General features: G+C 35.5%; 2 protein-coding genes across 2 annotated transcripts in view; one reads left to right on the top strand and one right to left on the bottom strand.

The window, feature by feature from the left end:
• hipk3b (homeodomain interacting protein kinase 3b) overlaps positions 1 to 8,909 on the bottom strand; it is an 82,942-nt gene extending 74,033 nt beyond the window's left edge. The window contains exon 1 of the mRNA XM_056478897.1: positions 8,593 to 8,909. The gene's annotated coding sequence lies outside the window, so the exon portion shown is untranslated. The remainder of the gene's footprint in view (positions 1 to 8,592) is intronic.
• Positions 8,910 to 19,356: 10,447 nt separating this feature from the next.
• Positions 19,357 to 26,310, top strand: part of iqcg (IQ motif containing G) — a 38,059-nt gene continuing 31,105 nt past the window's right edge. Inside the window, exon 1 of the mRNA XM_056478481.1 lies at positions 19,357 to 19,516. Within this exon, the coding sequence (XP_056334456.1) occupies positions 19,418 to 19,516 (99 nt within the window). The 5' untranslated portion in view covers positions 19,357 to 19,417. The remainder of the gene's footprint in view (positions 19,517 to 26,310) is intronic.

Raw genomic sequence — 26,310 nt, 5'->3', positions numbered from 1 at the left:
AAAAAAATCATAAACTTTATGAAGAAATGTTTCGAACGCAGCTATCACAAGCTACAATAAGAATTTGTAATGCGCAGGTTGTCTGCGGGGTCTTAAAGAGCCTTAAATCTCAAAAGCTAAATTTTAAGCCTTAAAAGTCTTAAAATTTACAGAAATTTTGTGTTGTAGGTCTTTTTTAACAGGTCTTAATATTCCTTTGTCCATGTATAGCTACACAATCTGCCCATTAACACCCGTACAATCACCAACAATACATCTCAATAAAACTTTTTTTTTTTTTTTTAAATCGCATTTAATTACTTTCCTTACAGTAACTTTTGCTTAAAAGTTCTCCATGTATTTACTGCTGAGGACACTGACCTCACTTGTATTTTTTTACTATTAAATTATTATTATTGTAGACTAAAGTCATTGACGGCTGTGTTTTGTTCTATTATTGGTAAGGGTTATAGGGTTTGTGAATGAATATATTTGAAATTAATTAAAAATATATATTCAAACTAAATTATTACTATATTATCAAGTGAAAACCTTTTCTAACTGGGATATTTAAAAAAAAAAAGAAATAGAATATAACGATTCACCATGAATCGGTTAAAAATAGATTCAAATATGTGACAATTCAAACCAGTGGAAATGTTGAATGAATCGCGGCACTTGTTTTGAACAGAGGAGGCTCGCTTTACCTGCACATTAGCGGCAAGCAAGAGGTGGGGCAGTAGACTAAAATGACAGCAGCGAAGTGCGCCAAAGAAACACAAACTGTGTGTAAATACTGCAAGACGTTTACTTGCATGTCTATACACAAAAAAACTATTAAAAGGCCAAACCACGCTGACCGGAGGATTGGCAGGTCCGCTTGCTCTGACGAGTGCGACGGAGATCACACAGTGCATCAGTGTTTTCATAGTGAAAGTGTGAAGATGTTTTTCTGACTGAAAGAGAAAGTTGTGCCGTTACAGAACCAGGTATTAGATTGTTCCTTTTTACCCTCTCTTTTTTAATTTAGTTTATGCACATTTTAATAATTTGCTTATTATTATTATATTATATATTATAATCAGTTTTATGCCAGTGGCCAGTCCCATAGAGCAGAGGGCCTATTGACCACCTCAGTACACACTGCTCTATGGTTTAGGAAAGCCTTTCCTCTCCACACCAGCCATCTCAGTCCCCAGTGAAAGAGTTTTTTCATCAGCGGAGGACACTGTAAATGTGCAAAGACCTCAGCTTATACCAGAAAACATAGATATTCTGATATTTCTTTTTAAAAATGTAAAATCCCAGCATACTTTTAGTTTGTTTGTATTAAAGAGCCTTTTTTAATTTGTATTGTTCATTTTTGATTTAAAATTCATTTTGAAATTGTAATGTAGCTGCACAGTCAGATTTAGTTTGTTTATTTTAAAGGGCACCTAGGTTACCCCTTTTTTCAGATTTAATATAAGTCTTTTGTGTCCCCAGAATGTGTCTATAAAGTAAAGTATGAGCTCAAAACAACCATCAGAGTATTTGTTATAGCTGTCTGAAGTGTCTGTATTATAACCGGTAAAACTTGGTTGCTGTTTTTTTGTACCCACCCACCGTTCCCACGTGCCTGTCAGCAACATGCCTCAGTCGCCGCCCTCAGCTGCCTCAGGAAGCAGATCTCCTGTCGCGTTTGTGAGAAATACTACAGTAAGAACTTTACCAATCAGTATTCGAAACATTTTTTTTTTTTGCAACCATGAGTCACACACAAAATCGTTACAAATTTCACGCGCACACACAACGAGGACACACACACATAGCGCAGACACCCACCAATAGCGCAGACACCCACACACACAGAGAGAGAGAGAGAGAGAGAGAGAGAGAGAGAGAGAGAGAGAGAGAGAGAGAGAGAGAGAGAGAGAGAGAGAGAGAGAGAGAGAGAGAGAGAGAGAGAGAGAGAGAGTTTAGCTTCGCGCTCTGTTTGCACGCATATGTGACAGGATACAGGATAATCCTAACTGCTGTATGAATATCTGTTATGTTAATGTACAAAATAAACCTGATTTAACGTCCACAAACCGGGATTAAAGCATCTTTTATAATTGTTCTGACATGCGGCTGTGCTGATGAAGTAAAGCTAAGCTAATACGCACAGCTGTCAATCAATTCGGTGGCCGGGGGGACCGCACTCCTAGGTAAAGTTGCTGTAGACCTGAAAACTGCTCCAATTGGTCGACCGTTTTTATGTTGTTAAATTTGAAAAAAAGGACTGGGTGAGTTTATATCACCCCAATATGACTGTCTATACACTACATCTACACACATGTCTGTCCAAACAGCTTTAAAAGTAGATTTTTCACCATAGGTGCCCTTTAAAGAGTCTTATTAGTTTGCAATATTCATTTTTCTTTTTTGATTTTTTTTTTTATTCCAATTTAATTATGGCAGAAAAGATTTTTTGAAAAGTGCAGCATTTGAGAAAGTGAAAAGGCTCTCGTTCACCTTAAAATAGTCTCAAATAATTTTGTTAAAACAATCGTGTATCGTATCAAATCGTGAGTCAGGTAAATCATTCCATCCGTCGCATTTCGCCTTGTGTAAGTCTAAAGTTTTGTTCAAAACAGTCTTAATGTCCTAAAAAGTTTTCAATTTAACTTGGTGAAAACTGCAGAAACCCTGGATGCTCTTTGCGAATGTTTTTGGAATGATGGATTTGGGAAACACTGGATAGCTGAAATGCTTCAAACAACAGCTTGCTATTTTAACTGGCTAACAAAGGTTTTGGGAAACACAGCACTAGACTGTAAAACTTAACAGTCAACTTTATCAAATGAAATGTGTGTCATTAACTCAAAATTTACTGAAAGTTAATTCTACTATAAAAATAGTTTTGATCTCAGTGTTAAAAGTAATGAGTTAATTAAATACCTCATTACGTCAACTTAAATGGAGTAAGTTCACAGTACTCGTATAAATTAGTTTTTGAACACAAAGTTCAAGTTAGTTCGAGTTCTCATCATTTATTGGGTTTTACTGCGCTCAGATTGTTTTGTTTACTCAAATGGAGCAAGTTTATTAGGATTAGTTTTTGAACTAAAATGGTTTGTTGAAATCGGTTTCCTCAAATGGTTTGAATTACCTTATCTTTTTGGATTTTACAATGTAGCATTAGCTTAACTTTTTTTGTAAAAAAATAAATAAATCATTAAGTTCTAAAATGGTTTCTGAATTTTTACATTGAGGCTAATTCATTCCGCTATTACAGAGTATCAACAAATCTTAAACCACCAAATCACATTTTGTGTATTTTGTGGCAACAATTAAGTTCTTAAACTTTCACTTGCCACAGAGTTTGTATTTCCAGGCCCCAAAACACCATTGTTGCATACATTCAAATCTAAAACAAGAACTCTCTCTTCACTTTTTACCATAAAGATAAAATGTGTTTTCATCAAGAAGATAAGCAACTCTGTTTAATCAGATCCTTAAAGTACTGGCAAAGCACAACGGGTAATGTTAACACCCCACATGAGTTTTTCTCATGCATAGTAAATGAGTCTATTTTTATTTAACACTTGACCTATTCCACTGCAGACGCATGCTGCCTCAAAACAACCTCAATTAGCACTTTTAAAAAGTCTCCTAATGCACTCTCTGTTGTTGACTAGCTTTCTCTCCAAACTCAATTATCTTCTCTCCTTACTTAGTTTCATGTATTGTATTTGCTTTTTCTTTTTCTATCTCATCAAGATAGAAAGATATAGCTGAAATAAACCCCTCCCTTTACGTGCTTGTTTCTGTATTTGATTGTGCAGATTTAGTATGTATTTGAATGTTTGGATCGATCTAATTAACAACTGTTCCATCTGTAAGTTAGCTAACACTAAAGATTTCTTAACTGAAATAATAGATAATTTATTAATACAAATAATATAATAATAGATAATAATAGTTTAATATCTATACTGTACCTTTCGTTATATAGTAGTCAACATTTGAAGTAGGGCTGCACGACTATGGAAAAATCTAACATTTCTGTGATATATATACTGCAATATGATTACCATTTCAGCAGATGACTTTAATATCTCTACTTGGAAAGGATTAATCATTTTAGATTTAGGTTGAGATGATTCTATAGAAACGTGCATCTGAATTAAATATAATAAACCGTCCACAAGCATAGTTCAATACAATTTTAAAAAGATACAATTGAAAATTTCAACCATTTTAACTACCTGACTGCAGGGTCTTTCTTTTACCCATAACCAAGCCATAAATAAATAAGTTACACACAAATTACCACCTGTCAATGACTTTTTCCACGGGACTCTCGCCTGAATAGTCAGAGTTATCAGTAGCTTGTCCTAAAACTATAAGTTGTCTTCAATCTGGTTCTGGTGACGCGCAAAATTCAGATAGAGGGCAGGAAGAAAAAAACTGAATGGGAGACAGAGGAAAGTCCACATTTATATAACCACATATGTTGGGCATGATCCTTATATCATGAAGAGTTTTCTAATGAACTAAAATATATTTGCCTGTCATCGAGGCGGCATATACTGTATAAGCAATTATGTTACATGAAAAAATACTATAGTAAATACTCCAGTGTTTGGAAGCATATAGATAATTACTTATATAATTATATTGTTACTGTGGTACGACAATACTGTAGTCATAAACAAATTATTCAATAAGATTCAGTTTCTATAATTATAACCATCACAATACACCACAGTTTACACAATACACAACGTTACAGTATTTATTACAGTTTATCAGTTTGCACAATCATTAACAGAGTTGTACACATTATACACTTTACTATGTGGTTTATTGTAAATTACTATTGTTTTTTCCCATGCAGATATCTTCCAAACATCACGAAATAACAGATGAAAGTGTACAAAAGTGTGGACGCATAGTCTACATTATTTATTTGTTTATTTTTGTAAGATGGAAAAGTGCTCCACAATGATAATTGTCTTGTTTTGTCGTAAGGGTTGCATTTCTTTTGTGTTCGGTCAATGAACTTACCATCAACAAACATTTACCTCTGCTGAGCGTATAGACGTTAACGTTACTGTTGTTTATTCCACCAAAACACCAGTAAAGACTTGGATTATTGCAAAACAAGATGGAGATTTCATTACAGCGATTACATCATAGACTGTAAAATATATGGACGTAGTACCCGTGACGTCACCCATAGGTTTCTGAAGAGCGCAAAAGAAGCTACTAGTAGGCGCGGCCAACCGTCGCCATTTTGTTCGCGCGTCATCGCACCCACGGCGGGATACCAAACAAGGGCAAAGAGGCGGAGAGTGAGCGGAGCTACAGACACCTGCTGGCACTTTGCTTCGACCTGACAGACAGACTTTACTTTGGGAGAAACGCTTGATACTTTAATACCTGCGACTTGTTTGTGTTCTGACCACATGTGCTTGGTTGTACACTATATCAATAAAGTGTTTAGACTTTTAAAAACACTGTAGTAATACATTGAGCCACTAAACATTGTTCTTATGACATTTTTCTACAGGAGGAAAACGCGAATTACTTCCAAACACTTCAGATATAGTGTGTGTTAGTAAATGCAAGACTATTGATGAACTCCAGCATAACTCTGCATGATAACGCTTCAGATAACTGTTCTAGAGCCTGCAGCTAATCAATCTGTCACATTCTGGAGTGCTTTACGGGTCTAAAGAAAAATATTAATGATAAATGATCTTAAATAAAACAAATACATTTATAGAGATGGTGTATAAGTATATAACTTTACTCACATGGAAAACGAAGGCCACGTGAATGGTTTGTGAGCACAATTAAATGCACACAGCATCCCATATCATCTGATAATTGTAAGAAATAAGTCCAAAAGGCAGCTGACTGTGTAAAGCCACATAAAACTAAAGAAAAATACGATGAATATGCCGAGATCAGTGGCTACTCTGCCAGATTCAGCTGAGGTGAAGTGACGGCGACCAGCGAGACCTAGCTGTCACTCAAGTGGCCACGCCCTTAATTATGCAAACTTAATATAACCTAATATAAAGGAAATGGATGAGTTATAAAAAAATTCACCCCCCTCACAGTTGTCATGGAGGGTAATAATAGCTATATGAACCAAAATCGTTCTTTGTACCAGGCTGTAAACACCTTTTTTTCTGCTGTAAAGTTGGCCATTCTAACAGTGGGCTCAATTGCTCTATTATGGAGCCAGGACTAGCGGAATTTTGATGAATTGCAGTTTCAGTTACTTCCGTATTGGCTTCTCGAGGGAGAGCGGGAGGTTGCCGCTTGGATTACATGGCAGGGTACGTTATTTTTATTCTTCTGGATTTTGTAAAAGCGTGGTGGTGTTTGTATCTGATTTTTATATGAAACATAAACATTTTATACACTTAGCTAGGCCTGTATATAATCTTTATAGGTGCTGTCAAACGATTATTATCACATTCAAAAAAAGTTTGTACACATGGATGTATTGAATAAATGCTGACTACATGACGCCTCTTTAAAAGCTGTTCGGCCAATTTAAACAATTATAAACAACATAAAACAGAATCATTTTGATGTTCGGATAGCAATTCCTATGTAGAAGAATCACTTCTTGCCCTCCATAGGAATTCTGCACATCATCAATGACGTCATGTGAAAACAAAACATTGAACAACAAACTTCTTTTTCTTAGGACAATTTTGAAAAAAAGTTTTTTGAGCCACTTATTATTTATTATATGAAAGCAATGTTTCATTAATAGTTTGTAATGTTTGACACATTTATATAATGTACAATATAAACAATTTGTGAATGTCAGTCAACTTATGATACATCCATCTATATATGTACATGTACAAATATGGACCAAAGAACCAAAAAAGGGTTTTCAAGCATCATAACGATAAACATTTAATAGAGCTATTATAACAATTATTATTTTTGTTTGTATAATAAGCTACATTATTTGCCTAATTTGAGATGAACTTGTTTACAGAAAGGTAATTTTGTGTGCGCTTATTTTTTGCTCTTTTAAATTAAAATTTGTTTAATTTCTGAATATTTAAAAACAAATATGAATAAATGTTGGAGTAAGTTAATATATTTTCAGTTTCTTTTTTTAACTAACACTTCCTGCATTATAGAAGTAAGAAGCTACGATACAGATTGAGCTGAATCTTGACTACAAAATTAAATCGAAAATCAAATCACAATCGCAACACCTGTCAAAAAAAACTGCAATTATACATTTTTCCCAAATCGCACAGCCCTAATTCACAGCATTGGCAGAATCAAATATATGAGAACCTAGGAGTGACCAAAACTGATTGGAAATTGGTCAATGAAAAAAACATATGTGAGCAATTCCATGAGAATGTCAACCTTGCCATTAAAAAAAATACTATGTTTCCACCAAAATAGTGAAACTGTTTCTATATTTTTTGTGTAGGCTTGTATTTTACAGTGCTTTAAAAATACTCCAAAATGTCTCTATTCATGTTTTTAAAACTATTATTTTTCATTAACAAACGTCACACAATTGCCAATTTCACATGTCACATGCAAAACTGAGAGGTGTCACATCCATAAAAAAGGCTTTTTCCTTATAAATGCAAAAATGTAAGATGAATTCAAGCATGTTTGTTTTATAGAGAGCAACTCTTATCCTTTTGATTAGCGTTGGTTTTTTGGGTTGTGCAAAGAGTAATTCACAGAAGTATGTTGTATGCTGCAAACTTGCTGAGTTTTTTCGTCACATCCATAATGCTTGTTTATTTTCCTCATTTAAAATATAAAATATTTTTCAGATTTATATTTTTGTGATACCATAACTATGATTAGTTGTTTTGGAAAATATAAACAGATGTTTAAAAATAACATACACTCTCTCTGCCAATTTATGTTTTGAGATTTTACTTCAAACGTCACCTCCATAATGCTGGAATTTCTCATGTACTGAGGTCTCATCTGCTTGTTTGCAGAAAGAACCGGAGCTGTCAATGTCCTAAAATTTAGAAATACTAGAATTTACCGGATAAATTTTAGGTAGATTTTTAAAATGTATTGCTTTTGCCTTGTTAAAAATGCAACATTTCTATATTTTTCTATTCCAGTTTACATCCTCAATCAAGGACCTCCAGTAAAACTTTCCTCTAGAAGAAAATTTCCTTTTAAACTTAAAGATTTGATGCACAAACCTATTGTTATCATTCAACTAGCAACCTTGTCCTCATTTAGTGACGTATGGCCAAATGATGCAATGTTCCATTAATAATTAAAGCAAGAAATTATACACATAGGCTACGAACTTCTATTTCAATGGTTACATAAAAGAGCTACACTCCTGCCTCAAATGAATATCTCAACCCTGGTGATATGTTTACCTTGACAAGGCATACATATGGAATTCGTGCAAAATTAAAAGTTTGCTCACAATCAAGGTTTGCATCGAACATTCCCAACACCCTAACATGCTTCCTTTGTAGGCAACTCACTAGAATTTGACACACAACCGATGTGGTCATCCGTTTATTGTTTTCATCTTCCATAAACAAGCAGAAAGCCTCCACGATCATCAACAAATCACAATCGCTCGAAATCCAAAAGTCTCACCTTTCACACGGAGTAACAGTAGATATAATCCAGGTCTTCTCCGATCATTTTACACACTTCAACTGAACTCACAGCATGTTGATGTGTGTTTCTCATACTGCTGCCATCTTGTCCTGAGTACACAGCACCATCATCCACGTCTTTACACCTCAAATAGCTTAACAATACGCGCTATCCACCACACAGAACCGAGTCCGGGGCATTGCGTTGATGCTTGAGCTGTGGTTTTGGTGGTATGGGCGGTGGAGCCCATGTTGTGTGCGGGGAAGAGCAGCTCTGACAGTCGATATCATGTCCCTCTGCACTCACTCACTCTCAGCTGCGCGAGGAATGTTTGCTGCTTATGACACTGCGTCAGGCGGGACTAATCGAGCGACGAGAGACAGAACAGTCGATTCAGACATGACGGCAACCCTGTTGAAAAAAAGAAAGCAAGAAAACAGTGGTAGCCATAGTTACCGCAATACACAACACACACAGTAGTCAGGTTAGTGGTAGTACTATTATGTAAATCTATTATGTAAATTTCACGTACACAAAGGCAAGTTGCAGAAAGGAAACCCCTCTTCATGGTGCTAGAAAAAAATCATTAATTTTCTTTGCAGCTTAGTCCCTTTATTAATCAGGGGTCGCCACAGCAGAATGAACCGCCAACTATAAATATATGTTTTCCAGCCGCAACACAACACTACGAAACACCCATACACACTTTTTACACACATAGGGGAGCGCGGGGCACAAAGTAACGCGGGGTAAAATGTAACAAAAAATGAGTTTTAAGGTATTTGCTCAGGTTTAACCGTGGCATGCTTCCTAGGTTTTTACCGTAGTGTCGGCAGACGCCTTCCTGCCAATTATTGAAAAAGTTCGGCAAAATTTGGATGAGAAACACAGGATAAACCTTTTTTTTTTTGCAGCATAAAAGTATTTTTTTTATTATACTCTATATTTTTTTAATTTTAAAAAAATCTGTGAATGTAAGTAAAATTTTATATTGTTGTGATCACCGTCTTCTAGGCTAAAAGATGGAACCATTTTGAAAGGTGTAAAAATCACACAGTGACTGCTAGCCAGTTTTGAAGAAAACACGACAGCGGGGTTAGTTGTAACACTATGTTACAAAAAAGCCACACACTGTTGGACACCAATTAAACGAACAAAATATGTTTAATGTTGAGAACTTTCTATATATATTTTAAATAGAAAATATTTTTAATTACTTTGCTCATTATTTGGCCAAATCCAAAAAGTGTAACTTTGTGCACCACTCTCCCCTACACTACGGCCAATTTAGCTTATTCAATTCACCTATAGCACATGTCTTTTGACTGTGGGTCAGCACATGGAGAAAACTCACACGAACATGGGGAGAACATACCAACTGATGCAGAAATGCCAACTGACCCAGCCGGGGTTACCTTCTTGCTGTGAGGCAATCGTGCTACTTACTGTGCCACGTGACGCCCAGATTACATAAAAGTGATTTCTAAGTCTAAAAATAGCACATATATACAGTTGAAGTCAGATTAATTAAACCCCCTTTTTAAAAATATTTTTAAAATATTTAACCCCTTTATAAACCCCCCTTTTTAAATATTTTCCAAAGGATGTTTAACAGGGCAAGAAAATTTTCACAGTATGTCTGATAATATTTTTTTCTTCTGGAGAAAGTCTTATTTGTTTATTTTTGCTAGAATAAAAGCACTTTTAATTTTTTTAACACCATTTAATTGCCCTAACCTGACTAGTTAACCTAATTAACCTATTAAGCCTTTAAATGTTACTTTAAACTGTATAGAAGTGTCTTGAAAAATATCTAGTAAAATATTGTTTACTGTCATTATTTACTGCAAAGATAAAGTAACTCAGATATTATAAAAGAGTTATTAAAACTATTCTGTTTAGAAATGTGTTGGAAAAAAACTTCTCTCCGTTAAATAGAAATTACGGAAAAAATAAACAGGGGGGTTAATAATTCAGTGGGGCTAATAATTCTGGTTTCAGAAAATACAAAACACAATACATTTTTTAATGTTAAAAGATAAGTGTTAATTTAATTAGTTATAAAAATCAAGATATGATGGAATAAACTGCATTTCAATCACACCAAATAAAACCATCTGATATACCAAAGACTATAGAATACAAATATAAAGAGACTTTGGCTATACAGCCCAGGTCTGACAAAAATGCTGTAAATGACAATATTTTTTGGATAATGTTTTATTTCATTAGAAAAAATTTTTATCATACATATAAAAAATACTATAAACAAATATTAACATTTTATTTTTTACTAATAAAGGCAGGTGTGTGTGTGTGCACCTGGTGTTCATACAAAATGTTTACAAGTATAGTTATACTGTAGGTATATTTTATATTATAGGCTTGTGGGGATTTTTTGGCCACCCATGAGGTAAGGGGCTTGTAAATAATCCAGAATTAACCATTTTGAAAAGTGTAAAAGTGCAGAATGTTTTCTGTGAGGGTTGGGTTTATGGGAATGGTTGGGAATAGCACACAAAATACAGTCCTTACAGTATAAATGTCATTATGTTTATAAGAACTTCCCCTGAAGCATGAAAATGTGACGTGTGTGTGTGTGTGTAGGCTGAACACAGATAATAAATAAAAACTTTAAATTAGTACATGACATAAAAAAGCAGTGGTGGTCAATACAGTATAGTACATGTTGAATCACGCACAGGGAGATTTTAAAATGATCATCTTTAAAAATCACTGTAACCTGTGTTTAAGTGGTTTATGCTGAATTAACCTCAGCTGTCTGCCTGAGTGCTTGTGTTTTGTCATCTCCAAATGTCAGCCGCCCACAGCAGAGATGTAGTTTATCTGATTGTTACTGACCTACAGTAAGCTGGATTACTCTTCATACTGTTTTAATGTATTCACTAAATATACTAATTAGCTTAAACCTGTCGCTGACACGTTTTTTTGTAAGTTTAAAGCAGCTGAAAAGAGACAGAACAGTGGCAACCTTTTAACAGTGAGGTACTTCAGTTTGTTTTAAGTATCAGTTGAATGCTTTTTGTTTGTTGATGTGCATAAGAAACACCGCTCAAGCCATTTGGTCAGTTCTGTTTGACCAGCTGGGGTTTTTAGTCTCTCCTGCATTGTTTCTGGTATAAGGATGTAAGGGGGTGGTGGAGGTGGTCTCTAAATTACTCAGTGGAAACGTGCTACAATGACATACAGTAAGTGTTAAAAGAACTGTTTAGCTTTAACAGCTGTAAGGTTTTTACTTCTTAAACATCTTAAATTTGGGTAAAATATGACAAACCCAACCACTCAATTAAAGATTTAAACAACTTTTTCCCTTTAACCTAAAATGGCTGAATTTTTTATTGGTGTGACTTTTAGTATATATATATATATATATATATATATATATATATATATATATATATATATATAGAGAGAGAGAGAGAGAGAGAGAGAGAAAGTTGTATTTGTTTTATTTCGGCTAGAACAAAAGCAGCTTTAATTTTTTTAAAAGCCATTTAGGGAAAAAATTATTAGCCCCTTAAAGCAATTTTTTTTTTCAATAGTCTACAGAACAAACCATTATTACACAATAACTTGCCTAATTACCCTAACCTGCCTAGTTAACATAATTAACCTAGTTGAGCCTTTAAATGTCACTTTAAGATGTATAGAAGTATCTTGAATAATATCTAGTGAAATATTATTTACTGTCATCATGGCAAAGATGAAATAAATCAGTTATTAGAGATGAGTTATTAAAACTATTATGTTTTCAAATGTGTTGAAAAAAAAAACCTCTCTCTGTTAAACAGAAATTGGGGAAAAAATTTAACAGGGGGGGTAATTATTCAGGGGGACTAATAACTCTGACTTCAACTGTATATATATATATATATATATATATATATATATATATATATATATATATATATATATATATATATATATATATATATATATTTGTGTGTGTGTGTGTGCGTGTGTGTGTGTGTGTGTGTGTGTGTGTGTGTGTGTGTGTGTAATTTTGGTGATTACACAATTGTAATCTATAAACGTAATATACTTAATTAAGTTATAGTACAAATTGTAAAAAATAAAATACACTAATTATATAGTTCACCCCAAGCATTTCAGAAGTTATATTTTGTATTGAAGTAAAAAAAAACACACATTTATTTTGGAGGAAAAAATAAAAAATACTACTCATAAAAAAAAATAAATAAATAAAAAAAAATAATAATAATATATATATATATATATATATATATATATATATATATATATATATATATATATATATATATATATATATATATATATATTCCAAACTATAACAGTTTCACTGTTTTTACTGTACCATTAAATGTGGTTTTTTTTATTGATAATTCAGTAATCATCATTTTGTTGTTGATAACTGAGTGAGGGTGTGCCTTAGTTGTTATTGCAATGACCACCCTGTTAACTATTTTTTATATGTTAATTAAATAAAATCAACATTTATTACACATGTGCATCCAAAGAACTGACACATTTAAGTCACTTAAAAATGGGACTTATTTGCATTGCAGTCTCTTTTTATACTAAATGAAATACATGAATGAAATTACAATTTGTCATAAATCATACCGTAACATGTATTTTTTAGATAATTGTTGTTTAGTACATACCTTTTAAAGATACTACTGCATGATAAAGGGATTTTAACCCCTCAAAATTATTACTAAAAAAAGTATTACAGTATCGGAACATCCCTAACATCTCTTTTACATTATAATTTGTGGGGGGATAGGGGCAGTGCATAAATTCTCACTGCCAAAAGTTGGCAGCCCTGTATATATAGTTCACCCCGTTTTAATAAAAAAATATATATTTTAACTCATCTTAAAATAATTACAATTACTATGTTAAGAAACAGTCATGAAAGTGGACTCATTACATTTACCTGAGTAGCTTTTATTTTATGACTATTAAACCTGTATTTTTAATAGAATCTTATTTAAGAAATTAAAAAGTATTAATAATTAAGCAACATCTATTTTTCATGTTTATTTTTTTTCTCTCCATGGTGTTTGCTTGGACTACGATTCTCACGTTGTGGTAAGGGTTTCATCATTTTTAAACTACAGTCACGTGATTCTCAGTCCACCGTTTAGCCTCATGCTGGTTTCAGTTAATTATGGTCATCTTTGCCCTGAATGTGATGAGGCAAAAGCCCATCATCCAGCTGCTCTGTCAACAGGTGTGTGAGTGTGACTGTCTGAGCTCTCACCATATATATATATTGCTGGCCTGTCAGTCAGTCTGGAGGCTTTGTACATACTTAAGACATTTGTTAGAGGCATTTGCAATTGTAGAGGCACATTTAAGTGTTGTAGTTTAATCCTGCCACACGTGCTCTACGTGTTATCTGTTGAAGTAGGCTACTCTGGGTTCTGTTAGTACAGCCTGACATGCGCGGAGCATCATCTCGCGAGCTGCTGCCCTCTGCTGTTTGGAATAGTAACACACGAAAGCTAATGTTTTAATATGGCTCCATAAACTAAAAATTTCCTCACCATCAACTCACACTCTCATTGTAGGAACTAAATAGTATGTAAGTGGTTGTAGACGATAAAGACGATAAAATCGAACAGGTTTGGAACAAGTGGAGGCTGAGTAGGCCTAAGGATGAAATTTAATTATTTGGTGAACTATACCTTTAAGTGTAAGGTTTGAAGAAAACCTTTTTTCTATTTTCAGTGTCTCGTTTTGGGGGTAAGGTTAATTAAATAGGAGATATAAGTACAGGCCCTTAGGTGGTTATTGTGTGGTTCGAAAGACCCACCTCAATGGCAAAGGTCCAGAGTTTGTCCCATGAGCTCATGTCATTTGTATTTGATGCTATGCTGATGACACCCAGCTATACCTCTCTTTCCACCCTGATGATCCCTCGGTTCCAGCTCGCATTTCAGCCTGCCTGTCAGACATTTCACTCTGGATGAAAGATCATCATCTCCAGCTTAACCTCATGAAAACAGAAATGCTTGAAGTTTCTGCCAACCCGACTCTTCACCATAACTTTTCAATCCAGATGGATGGAGCAACCATCACTGCATCCAAAATGGTAAAAAGCCTTGGAGTTACGATTGATGACCAACTGAACTTCTCTGACCACATTTCTAGAACTGCCCGATCTTGCAGATTCGCACTCTACAACATCAGAAAGGTCCGACCCTTCCTATCTGAACATACAGCTCAACTCATTGTTCAAGCTCTTGTCCTCTCCAAACTGGACTATTGCAACTCTCTGCTAGCCGGGCTACCAGCTAGTTCTATCAAACCTCTTCAGCTGCTTCAGAACGCAGCAGCACGAGTGGTCTTTGATGAACCCAAAAGAGCACATGTCACTCCGCTACTCACCCGTTTGCACTGGCTTCCAGTTGCTGCCCGCATCAAATTCAAAGCTCTGATGTTTGCTTACAAAGTGACCTCTAGCTGTGCTCCTTCGTATCTGCTCTCACTTCTGCAGATATATGTGCCCTCCAGAAACTTGCGTTCTGTGAATGAACGTCGCCTCGTTGTTCCATCCCAAAGAGGGAAGAAATCACTTTCCCGAACTCTCACATTCAATCTGCCCAGTTGGTGGAATGAACTCCCTAACTACATCAGAACAGCAGAGTCACTTGCTGTCTTCAAGAAACGACTAAAAACGCAACTGTTTAGTCTCCACTTTTCCTCCTAATCTGCAATTGCCTCTCTGGCTATACCACTAACTGAGCCCTCTTTCTCTCTCTCTCTCTCTCTCCTCTCTCTCTCTCTCTCTAAAAAAAAAAAAAAAAAAAAAAAAAAAATTTCTACTAATGTTTTGCTTCTTAGACTTTTACACGCCTGAAACTTGTCTATAGCGCTTGTTCACTGCTGCTCTTATAGTTGTGTAAATTGCTTCCTTGTCCTCATTTGTAAGTCGCTTTGGATAAAAGCGTCTGCTAAATGACTAAATGTAATGTAATGTAAATGTATTTCACTGCTTCACCATCATAAATTGTGAAAATAACCCATTGGAAAAGGCTTTAAGACTAAGCGGAATCCTCTGTTGATCATCACATTAGTTTGACTTCAGATAATCAGTTTTTGTTCAAGGCAAACTATTATTTTTCATTGAGTCCAACATCCAGCTGTGCAAGAAAACACACAATCTGATGTAAGAGAAGGCATCTTTCACTACTGGATTTTTAAATAGAGAAAACATTTTACAAGAAACTTTTACACTAAATCTAGAACCTTATTCTTGTAACAAAAAATGACCAAAGCACCAAATAGGGCCCATATTAAAATAAATTTGAATACTAATGTGGTGTTAGTGTTGATATCCATTAATTTTCAATCAACTGTACTTTTTTTTAACAGACAAATCACGAAGCTCTTTTATTATCATCATTATTTTTTTTTTTTCAAATAGCCAAAATTAGAATTTTTTTCAAATAGCCAAGGATATTTGAATGTGCTGGCCAATTTGTTGCCTAACAAATGACAAAAGACTACAGTTTTAGTTTAACACTTTAACAGATTCATTTTTTTTTCTAATGGTATTTGACGTAATAAGTTAGTATATATATATATATATATATATATATATATATATATATATATAGATAGCTTAGTCCCTTTATTAATCTGGGGTCGCCACAGTGGAATGAACCCCAACTTATCCAGCATACGTTTTAAGCAGCGGATGCCCTTCCAGCTGCAACCCATCACTGGGAAACATCCATACACACCCATTCACACACATACACTACAGCTAATTTAGTTTATTCAATTTACCTAGCGCATGTCTTTGGACTGTGGGGGAAACCGGAGCACCTGGAGGAAACTCACGCAAACACGGGGAGAACATGCAAACTTCACACAAAATATCCCTATTGATCCAGCTGGAGCTCAAACCAGCTTGCTGTGAGGCGATTGTGCTACCCAGTGCAACACCGTGCTGCCCTATATTTATATTTCTTTATTCTAAATCTTTAGGAAATATTTTGGTAGCCTACGTTAAATAGTGTGGTTATGATGACCAGCCGGCCAGCTAATCCAGCTAAAATGCAGTATTTAGAAAATGAGGCAGATAACTGCAAAAAGGTCCACATTTTGAGAAAAATTAACCACCCCTTGCATCAGTGTTTCTCAACCACGTTCCTGTAGGACCACCAGCTCTGCACATTTTCTATGTCTCCTTAACCAAACACACCTGATTCAGATCAGCTGCTCATTAACAGAGACTGAAAGACCTGGAATGGGTGTGACAGACAAAGGAGACATCCAAAACATGCAGTGTTGGTGGTTCTCCAGGAACGTGCTTAAGAAACACTGCCTTACACCATCCCTGCTGAAAAAAAAACAGCATATACTGGTAAGATATGTTTTGATGCTGGTATGCTGGTCTTGCTGGTTTCAATGCTGGTCTTGCTGGTTTTGCTGGTCTCGATGCTGGTCTTGCTGGTTTCAATGGGGGTTTTGCTGGTCTCGATGCTGGTCTTGCTGATTTCATTGCTGGTTTTGGTGGTCTCGATGCTGGTCTTGCTGGTTTCAATGGTGGTTTTGCTGGTCTCGATGCTGGTCTTGCTGGTTTCAATGGTGGTTTTGCTGGTCTCGATGCTGGTCTTGCTGGTTCAGTGCTGGTTTTGCTGGTCTCGATGCTGGTCTTGCTGGTTTTGCTGGTCTCAATGCTGGTCTTTCTGGTTTCAATGCTGGTTTTGCTAGTCACGATGCTGGTTTTGCTGGTCTCGATGCAGGTTTTGCTGGTCTCGATGCTGGTTTCAATGCTGGTTTTGCTGGTCTTGATGCTGGTCTTGCTGGTCTCGATGCTGGTTTTGCTGGTCTCGAGGCAGGTTTTGCTGGTTTCAGCTGGTCTTGCTGGTCTTAATGCTGGTTTTAATGCTGGTCTCAATGTTGGTTCCAGCAATACCAGCATTGAGATCACCAAAACCAGCATCGAGACCAGCAAAACCAGCATTAAAACCAACAATACCAGCATTGAAACCAGCAAGACCAGCATCAAAACCTTACCAGCAAATGCAATTTTTTTTTCAGGAGGGAAGGTTGCTACAGGCCTGAAGTACATATTGTGGGTAAATGAGAATGACATAAAATTATGGTGAGTAAATTTGTATTGAGAATAAAAGAAATGAATAGAATCTTTTGTACTGACTCATTTAAACATACCAAACCAAATAATTTTTGTATAGCAAAATGAATAAAAACTGAATATTCATTCATTCATTTTCTTTTCGGCATAGTTCCTTTATTAATCTGGGGTTGCCACAGCAGAATGATCTACCAACTTATTCAGCATATGTTTTACGCAGCGGATGCCCTTCCAGCTGCAACTGATCACTGGGAAACATTCATACACACTCATTCACACACATACACTACGGACAAATCAGCTTACCCAATTCACCTGGATCGCGGGGTACAAAGTAACGCAGGGTAAAATGTAACCGAGTTTTAAGGTATTTGCTTAGGATTAACCATGGCATGCTTCAAAGGTTTTCACCACAGTGTCGGCAGACGTCTTCCTGACAATTATTGAAAAAGTTCAGCGAAATTTGGATGAGAAACACAGGAGAAACCATTTTTGAAGCATAAAAAGTATTTTTTATTATATTTATTATATTATAGTATAGTTTTTTATTAAATTTTTTTAAATCTGTGAATGTAAGTAAAATCTTATATTGTTGTGATCACCACCTTCTAGGCTAAAAGATGAAACCATTTAAAAGGTGTAAAAAAACACAGTGACTGCTAGCCAGTTTTTAAGAAAACACGACACAGCGGGGTTAGTTGTAACAGGGAGTTACAATTAAGCCACACACTGTTGGACACAAACTAAACCAACAACATAATGTTTACATTTTGAGTGTAATGTTTTTAATAGAAAAAGTAATTTTATTCCTAATAATGCAAATAAATGCATTGTATAATAATAGATACTAATGCAAATAAAAACAAATGTGTTTATCTAATAGATAAAAAATAAACACACTGTGCTATGTAGAATAAAAAATAAAATGAGCCAGATACTGAGGAAATATAGCTACTATTTAAAGTAAACAGGAATTAAATTAACTGTGAGAAATCTGCCTTTATAAGCATGTGTTGCAACTAACCCTCTGTCTGTTAATATTTGGCTAAAACCAAAAAGTGTTACTTTGTGCCCCGCTCTCCCCTATACCACATGTCTTTGGACTTGTGGGGGAAACTGAGCACCTGGAGGAAACCCAAGCAAACACGGGGAGAACATCCAAACTCCACACAGATATGCCAACTGACCCAGCCGAAGCTTGAATCAGCAACCTTCTTGCTGTGAGGCAAACTACTCACTGCGCCACCGTGCAGCCCAAAACTGAATATTATGTAGTTAAATATACTATTAATCTAAAAGGGATTAAAATATCACGAAGTCCTGAACATTACTAATGAACAGCATGTTTAAGATAAAGAAAAACTAAATAAGTCAAAAAGAAAGAATATATTTATGAATAGAGTGTTTTGTCAATAAACCATCTTCTAACAGACAAAACTGGTAAAACATGTTCATAAACATGTAAATGAATTCGGTCTGCTGTAAAAATTTTCAGCAAGAATTTTCTATAAAAATAGCCAGCAAATGGAGCGGATCTATGTGTACAAGACGTGCTGTCATGACGACGGACGCTGTTGCTACAGCTGCACGTGTAGCGTCTTCTTCACGGCTGATTTGCCTCTTTGGTTAGAAGGATTAAAAGAAAGAAACCTTTTCATTTCATTTATATATTATCTAAATTTCTATATAGTCCTAATTAGCAGTATGATGTCCGTGGAGGAGCTCAGAGCGTGTGCTTTGCTGCAGGATTGCGCTGATCAGCTGTCAGTGTTAGGAAATATTATACGCCCCAGAGCGGAGACTGTGAGTAACAACATCAAACTTAAAGCGCTCGTTGGTTTGGAAATTTAGGAATCTGCTTGCTACATTTGCTCGATTATGCCCGATATGCTTGCTAGTTTTAATATTTAGTGTCTTGGCAAATAATCCTTGGTGAATTAAACAAAGTTAGGATTTGTTGATTGATATTATATGATGTTGTTGCGTTACACTTTTTTAACAGTTCAAGTCATGAAATTATTTTTAGTGGGGTAGAGCAGAGCACAAAGTAAGACTTTTTGGTTTTGGCCAAATAATGAATATATATATTATTATTATTATTTTATTTTATTTTTTTAACCAAGAACACACACCTCTTCTACAAATAGACATTTGAAGCTAACAATATATGCTACCCCTCGAAAATAACTACTACTCTCTTGAACAATGTAGAAAAAGTGTAGCAACTTCAAATGTCTACCAAAGTAAACTACTGCCTTAATTTTTAGTTTTTTATTTCATTAGTTTTATATTTAATTTATTTATTAGAGTGGTAGTTCATTCCAATTTGAAGCTGAAGTGGTAGTTCATGACATTTGAAGCTGACAAAATGTGCTACCCCTGTTTTTACACCCTTCTTTAAGTAGGTAGTTCATTCTGACAGACATTTGAAGCTGACAAGATGTGTTAATCCTGTTTTTTTAAATGAAATATGACAGACTGAGCTACCGGTAGCCAGTGGTGGAAAGAGAACTGAAAAATCATACTCAAGTAAAAGTACCATTACTTGCCTAAAAATGTAGAGCGAGTAAAAGTATCTGTTGTAAATATTACTCTAATAATAAATATGAATAAAAAGTTGACCTTTCAAAAGTACTCAAGAGTAGTAAGTAGTGAGTATTACACTGTAAAAAGCTGATGCGTTTACATGTAATTTGTGCATGTGTGTGTAAACGTAACATTCTGTAGTGCATCGAGTTATTGTCCAGCAGGCACAACGTCATAAGACATTAATATTAGGTTAGATTTAGGTTGTGATGTCAAGTGACCAAAATTCAATGTCTAGCCAGCGTCTAAGGACAACGTTATTTTGATGTCCAATAATGATGCCAAATGATGTTGATAATTGGTCGATTTTAGCTTGTTAGAAAGTGACCAAAATCCAATGTCAAGCCAACATCTTAAACCAACATCATATTGATGTCAAATACTGACATTTATTCGTCAGGTATGGCAACCTGAATCCAACGTCTGATAGACGTCATAGTGGTAACGTCCACATAAAGTTAAGCTATAACATCATTAGACATTGATATTTGGTTGGTTTAGGTTGGCCGTTGGACATTAACGTTGACCTGACATTGAGTTCTGACGTCAACCTGATTTTCAATTCCAAACAAAATGCAACGTTCCCATGACGTTAGGGTACACTGTCAATCTGAGGTCATGTTGACATCCTGTGCCTGCTGGGTGTTTAAGGCCATTTCAGTCATCATTCAGTAAACATCTGTGATCCTCTCATCAGTGACGTGCATCTAAACAGTCTCTGGGTCAATGCGTGTAAAGATTTTGGACATCTTCTTGGACACTTTTAATGCTTCCAAACAGTTTTCTGCAATTATAAATAGCCCATGTCTTAAGGTAGTTCCTTATGATACAATTTACTTTCTATGTGTGATTTGATTGGACAGGAATCACAGGACTGATTTTTCTAATCCCCATAGGCAAGAAAAAAAAAGGTAGTGATTGCAGGTTGAAGGAAAGTAAAGGAGTAAAAGTACCAATACAGCACTTAAAATGTACTCAAGGAAGAGTAAAAGTAAATATTCATAAAACTATCTGGTAAATTATAATTCCTTAGAAAAACTAGACAATTACAATAATTTGAGAACATTATTTCTTGCACATGCCCACACAGAATTGTTGGCATCCAAAGACTTGTAGGCCTTTAACTTCTCTCTTGTAAAAACACTTGGAGCTTCAATGAGATTGTGTATTTCGGGCTGTATGCTTGGCCATTTCGTCTTATCCAATATTCATTGGGAGGGTGCTATCGCAAATGCACCTGTCAGATGAACGCCGCTCACTTTAACGTTCATTTTGCTGAATAACTGTGCTTATCACTGGGTGACAAGCTGTTATAATACGCTGAAAGCATTATGTAAATAAAATATGTAATCAATATAACTTATTTCTAAGACAACAAACTCTGTACCGCATCGGATGTCCTTCCCTCTCTGTAAATGCTAATGCTCCCATTTTTTCTGGAACCTCGCTGCGCGCGCATCTTGAATGTTTACAGACATGGTAATTCGTCTATACTAACATGACTATGTTAAGCATCATGCAACTTCTCCCTTGTTATAATTTTTTGAATCCTTAACCCTTATGTACTGTTGGGGATGTTTTCATCCACACTGGGATGATTTTGAGTCTTAATTTGGCCATAACTTATTCTGTGTTTCAGTTAGCGGAATGATTTTAGGTGACAAATTGTATTTTGACTCATATTTTGACAAAATGCTTTGAAAAAACTCAACAATACACTCTGGGCAAATTTACAACCATTTTGTTATATTGGGAATGAAAACATAAACTAAATTAAACTGCTGTAAAAATACATCAGATAAATATAATTTGTTTTGCATAAATCAGTTAGTTAACAGATTTATGCAAAAAAAAAAGCCATTGGGTGGCTTCTTGGTGATAGATGTATTCAAAGATGTTATTCCAAGTTTTTTTGTATTTTTTTTTTATTGAGCGTTATTATTTAAATGCATATCAGGAGACTGCGTTTATCCATTAAAGACGTGGCTGTAAACTGCCCTCAACAACCCACAAACTGTCAAAGAGCGCATATACAATGATGCCCATTCTCCCACTCAGTAGTAGAGCGGGCAATTGGGCAGCTGAAATGCCAGTGGCGCTGCCTTGATAAGAGCGGAGAGGTGCTGCTATACCGCCCTAACAAAGTGTTACTCTAATACATCTGTGTCTCCCACAGACACGGTTACTACTCCAGACAGTAAAGTGTCGCCCACAATTGAGGCAACTCTGTCCTCAAAGGGTGTTAGTTCAGCATCCCCTGTTCCCCCGCCTGTTTGGTCCACACTTTGACGGTGCGCCGATGTTCTCCTCTTAAACTGCACCTTTACATCGAACCATTTCTTTTTTAATTCATTCACAGTGCGATGTTCAGACCCCACTGCGTTAACCGCATCAGCTCAACTCTCCCACTCTATTTTGTTTATTTTGTTATTAATTCCAGAGGACAAACTTGCAAATAACAGTTCTTCTCCAGTCTACCTCAGATACAGTAGGAGCACCTCCAATTCACATTCTGCGAAGTTTCTCTTCTCACTTGCTTTTGCCATTGCTTTTTGGTTTGGTTTTGCCAAAGTGGAGTCATTACCATATTTATATGAGGGAGGAGGCAGGGAGGGGTTTTGCACTCATGCCAGTGACGCTCAATTTCACGTTAAATCGGATGTACATAGAGAAAATGCATGGTATTCCGTGTACGCAGTGTTTCATACATCTGTTTTTTTACTGCGTACGTACATTTACAGCTTTGTCCGAACGCAATGTTTTAGTATTAATTCAACGCAAGTCTTTGTACATGAGGCCCCAGGAAACCGTGTCGTAGTGTTCCCAAATACACATAAACAAGACTCAGCAATAAGTGAGCCATATATATGTGTGTGCAATCAGTACTTGGGCAGCATCAGATGTGTAAGTTTAATCAATGGATACTTGGAGCAGGTGTGTGTGTGTTACAGGACAGTAAATAGTTCATATTGAGACAGGATTGTAGTCTGAGTAAATGTGAATATTCTCCAGCGATCTATGAAGGTTAAATTGCTTGTGATCGTGACAGTGATTACGTTTACATGGACACCAATAATTAGATTTTAATGCAATTAAGACAATACTCTGATTAAGAGTTTACCATGTAAACAGTTATTTTAGATTTATCAGATAAAGATCATAATTGAATTAAGACATGTGGAGTATGCCGATCTTAGTCGCATTATTGAAGTGCAGTACAGGCATGTAAACACCTTAATCGAATAATTACTGCCATGTAGGACTTTTCACCACGTTTTGCGACAGGATAGTCCACAGACACACACACACACACACACATTCACACGGCTGTTTGAGACTTTTTGCACCTACCCAGTGCAGACCACAGACACCTGTATCGTGAAATGCTGAGGTTTTTTTTCCTCCATTCACCATGCCGTATGAACTTCCATTAAAACAACTCTTCCAGCAGTTCATAGTTGCATCCAATATCTTGTTTATCATGGAGGGCGTGCATGAAATGTGAATGAAAGTGAAAGTGCCAAACTGCAGTTAAAGTCGACAAATTAAAAATGACACGCCCAAAATTGCATGAAACTCCAGATGAAATGCGGATAGCGCGGTGACGCAATGATGTTAATCGAATTATGTGCTATAACATGTAAAACGGGATCATGAAAGTAACACTTAAAATGCAACTCATGTAAACACCTTAGTCCTATTATTCTCTTAATTAGATTAAAGCAAATAATTTGATTACTGAGGTCCATGTAAACATAGTCATTGAGAGTGTGAGGGTGACCTCTGCGCACTTACCCTGATGTGTCTAAGAAAATTTTAATATGTTTTTCAGTTCTCAGAACTACATGGAGTAATCAAAAACAAAGACTGTGTATTTATACATCATCAAATGTGGTTATAGTGGAACTCAATGAGGCAAAAACAGCCACCAACAGTAAATTAGAAAGAAAAATCTAACAATGGATCAAAGCCAATGTTGTTACTAATCATTCACATGTCCAAGACTGTAATAAAAGGTAAAAAAAAAAAAACAGTCCATAATTACACTGTAAAAAATGGCCGTGATTTCAACGGTAAAAAAAAAGTAAAACTGCTACAGTACAAATCCGTAACCTGGTTAGCGGTATATTTCCTTAATATATACGGTAAATAACTGTAAATTGACTTTCCCAGAATTCCCTGCATGGCACATCACTTTTTATGCTTTGTGTTAAAATTACTATGGATCTTTTTAGTTGTTTCCCCATCAGTTATGTACATTAGAGATTTATGTTACATCTAATGTTGATAAACAATGTTTATTTCATGACTTTAATTTTATGTGTGTTACCATACTGGTGTTTAGTAGCTGTGTGAATGACACTAAGCACCTTCTATACTGCTTGTGGGAAAAGTTGTTTGTGATGAGCATTGGTTCATTGTGTAACTTACTCATCACCACCTGCATATGGGTGTGCTAATGTGTCTAACTGTAACAAAAGATGTGTAGATGTTGGTAATTCAAAATACAGACATATTACCTCTATAAATTAATGAAATACGGTAGTATCATTTTACCGTAAAAATGAGAAATTACTTTTATACGGTTTGTACCGTATTTATAACGGTAAAATACAGGCAACCACAGCTGCCGTTTTTAACCATAAATTATACGGATTTATTTTTTACAATGTACTTTTATATTAAAAATACGCCATTTTGTATTTTTTTCAGCAAATCAATGACATCATTTGTAAACTTGGCATTTAAATAAATTAGTTAAAATCCTGTAATTTTTAAAAACAGTTAGTAGTTTTGATCAGGACTGAGGTTGATTTAAATATTTCTGAAAAAAAGTGAAAAAAATATTTATTTGATGAATTTTTACAGCAGTTTAATTCAGTGGATGTTTTCATCCCTAACATAACCAAAGGATAGTTCATTTGAACAGTGCACAAAGGTTAATAATTAAACAAAACAATACATTGTATACAGTTTAAGAAAATTAGTAATCCTCCTCTAAAATCCTATAATGTGCACAGTGGGCTCAGCACTGCTGTCACTTTGTTATTGGAATTAGCATAAATATGATTTTCAGAAACTTTATTCAGAAACTGGACATAAATGGTCTGTAAAATCATATTTGTTGCTGTGTATCTTTGAGTTAATTTTGATACCTGATTTTCTAAGTTGGCGGCATGGTGGCGCAGTAAGTAGTGCTGTCGCCTTACAGCAAGAAGGTCGCTGATTTGAGCCTCGGCTGGGTCAGTCGGCATTTTCTGTGTGGAGTTTGCATGTTGTCTCTACATGTTCGCATGGGGTTTCCTCCGGGTGCTTCAGTTTCGCCCACAAGTCCTAAAACATGTGGTATAGGTGAATTGTGTAAGCCAAATTGTCCGTAGTGAATCTGTGTGAATGAGAGTGTATGCATGTTTCCCAGTGATGGGTTGCAGCTGGAAGGGCATCTGCTGTGTAAAACATATGTTGGATAAGTTGGCGATTCATTCTGCTGTGGCGAATGTTGGGCAGCTAATGTCATGGCTTCTTAGTATGTTTCATTAGTCATCATACTCATTAGTCATTTTTTAATTATATATTTTCACAGGTGTTCTGATGTACTTTATTTATTTGTTTTGTATGTTGTAAATATTGCCCTTAGTTCTGTTTAGTATGTCATTGTGTATGTTCTGCTTACTTTTGGATTTCTCTTCAGTTTAAAGGGCATCTATTTCACCCCTTTTTATAAGATTTAAGATAATTTATTTGTGTCTCCAGAATGTGTCTGTAAATCTCATGTAACGTTTGTGAGAAATACTACAGTAAGAACTTTCCCAATGATTATTTGATGTATTTGTTGGAGTTGAAACGATGAGTCACACACAATGCACACACACACACACACACACACACACACACATACAGACACGCAAATATAACAGGGTACAATTTATTATCCACTGCTATACTGCTATCCACTGTATGGATATCTGCAATATTAATGTACAAAATAAACCTGATTTAAACGGCACCTA

The sequence above is a fragment of the Danio aesculapii genome, chromosome 18, assembly GCF_903798145.1.
Source record: "Danio aesculapii chromosome 18, fDanAes4.1, whole genome shotgun sequence".
In the NCBI taxonomy this organism is placed as follows: domain Eukaryota; kingdom Metazoa; phylum Chordata; class Actinopteri; order Cypriniformes; family Danionidae; genus Danio; species Danio aesculapii.
Note: the sequence above shows the minus strand (reverse complement) of the source record. Positions and strands in the feature narration are given on the sequence as shown.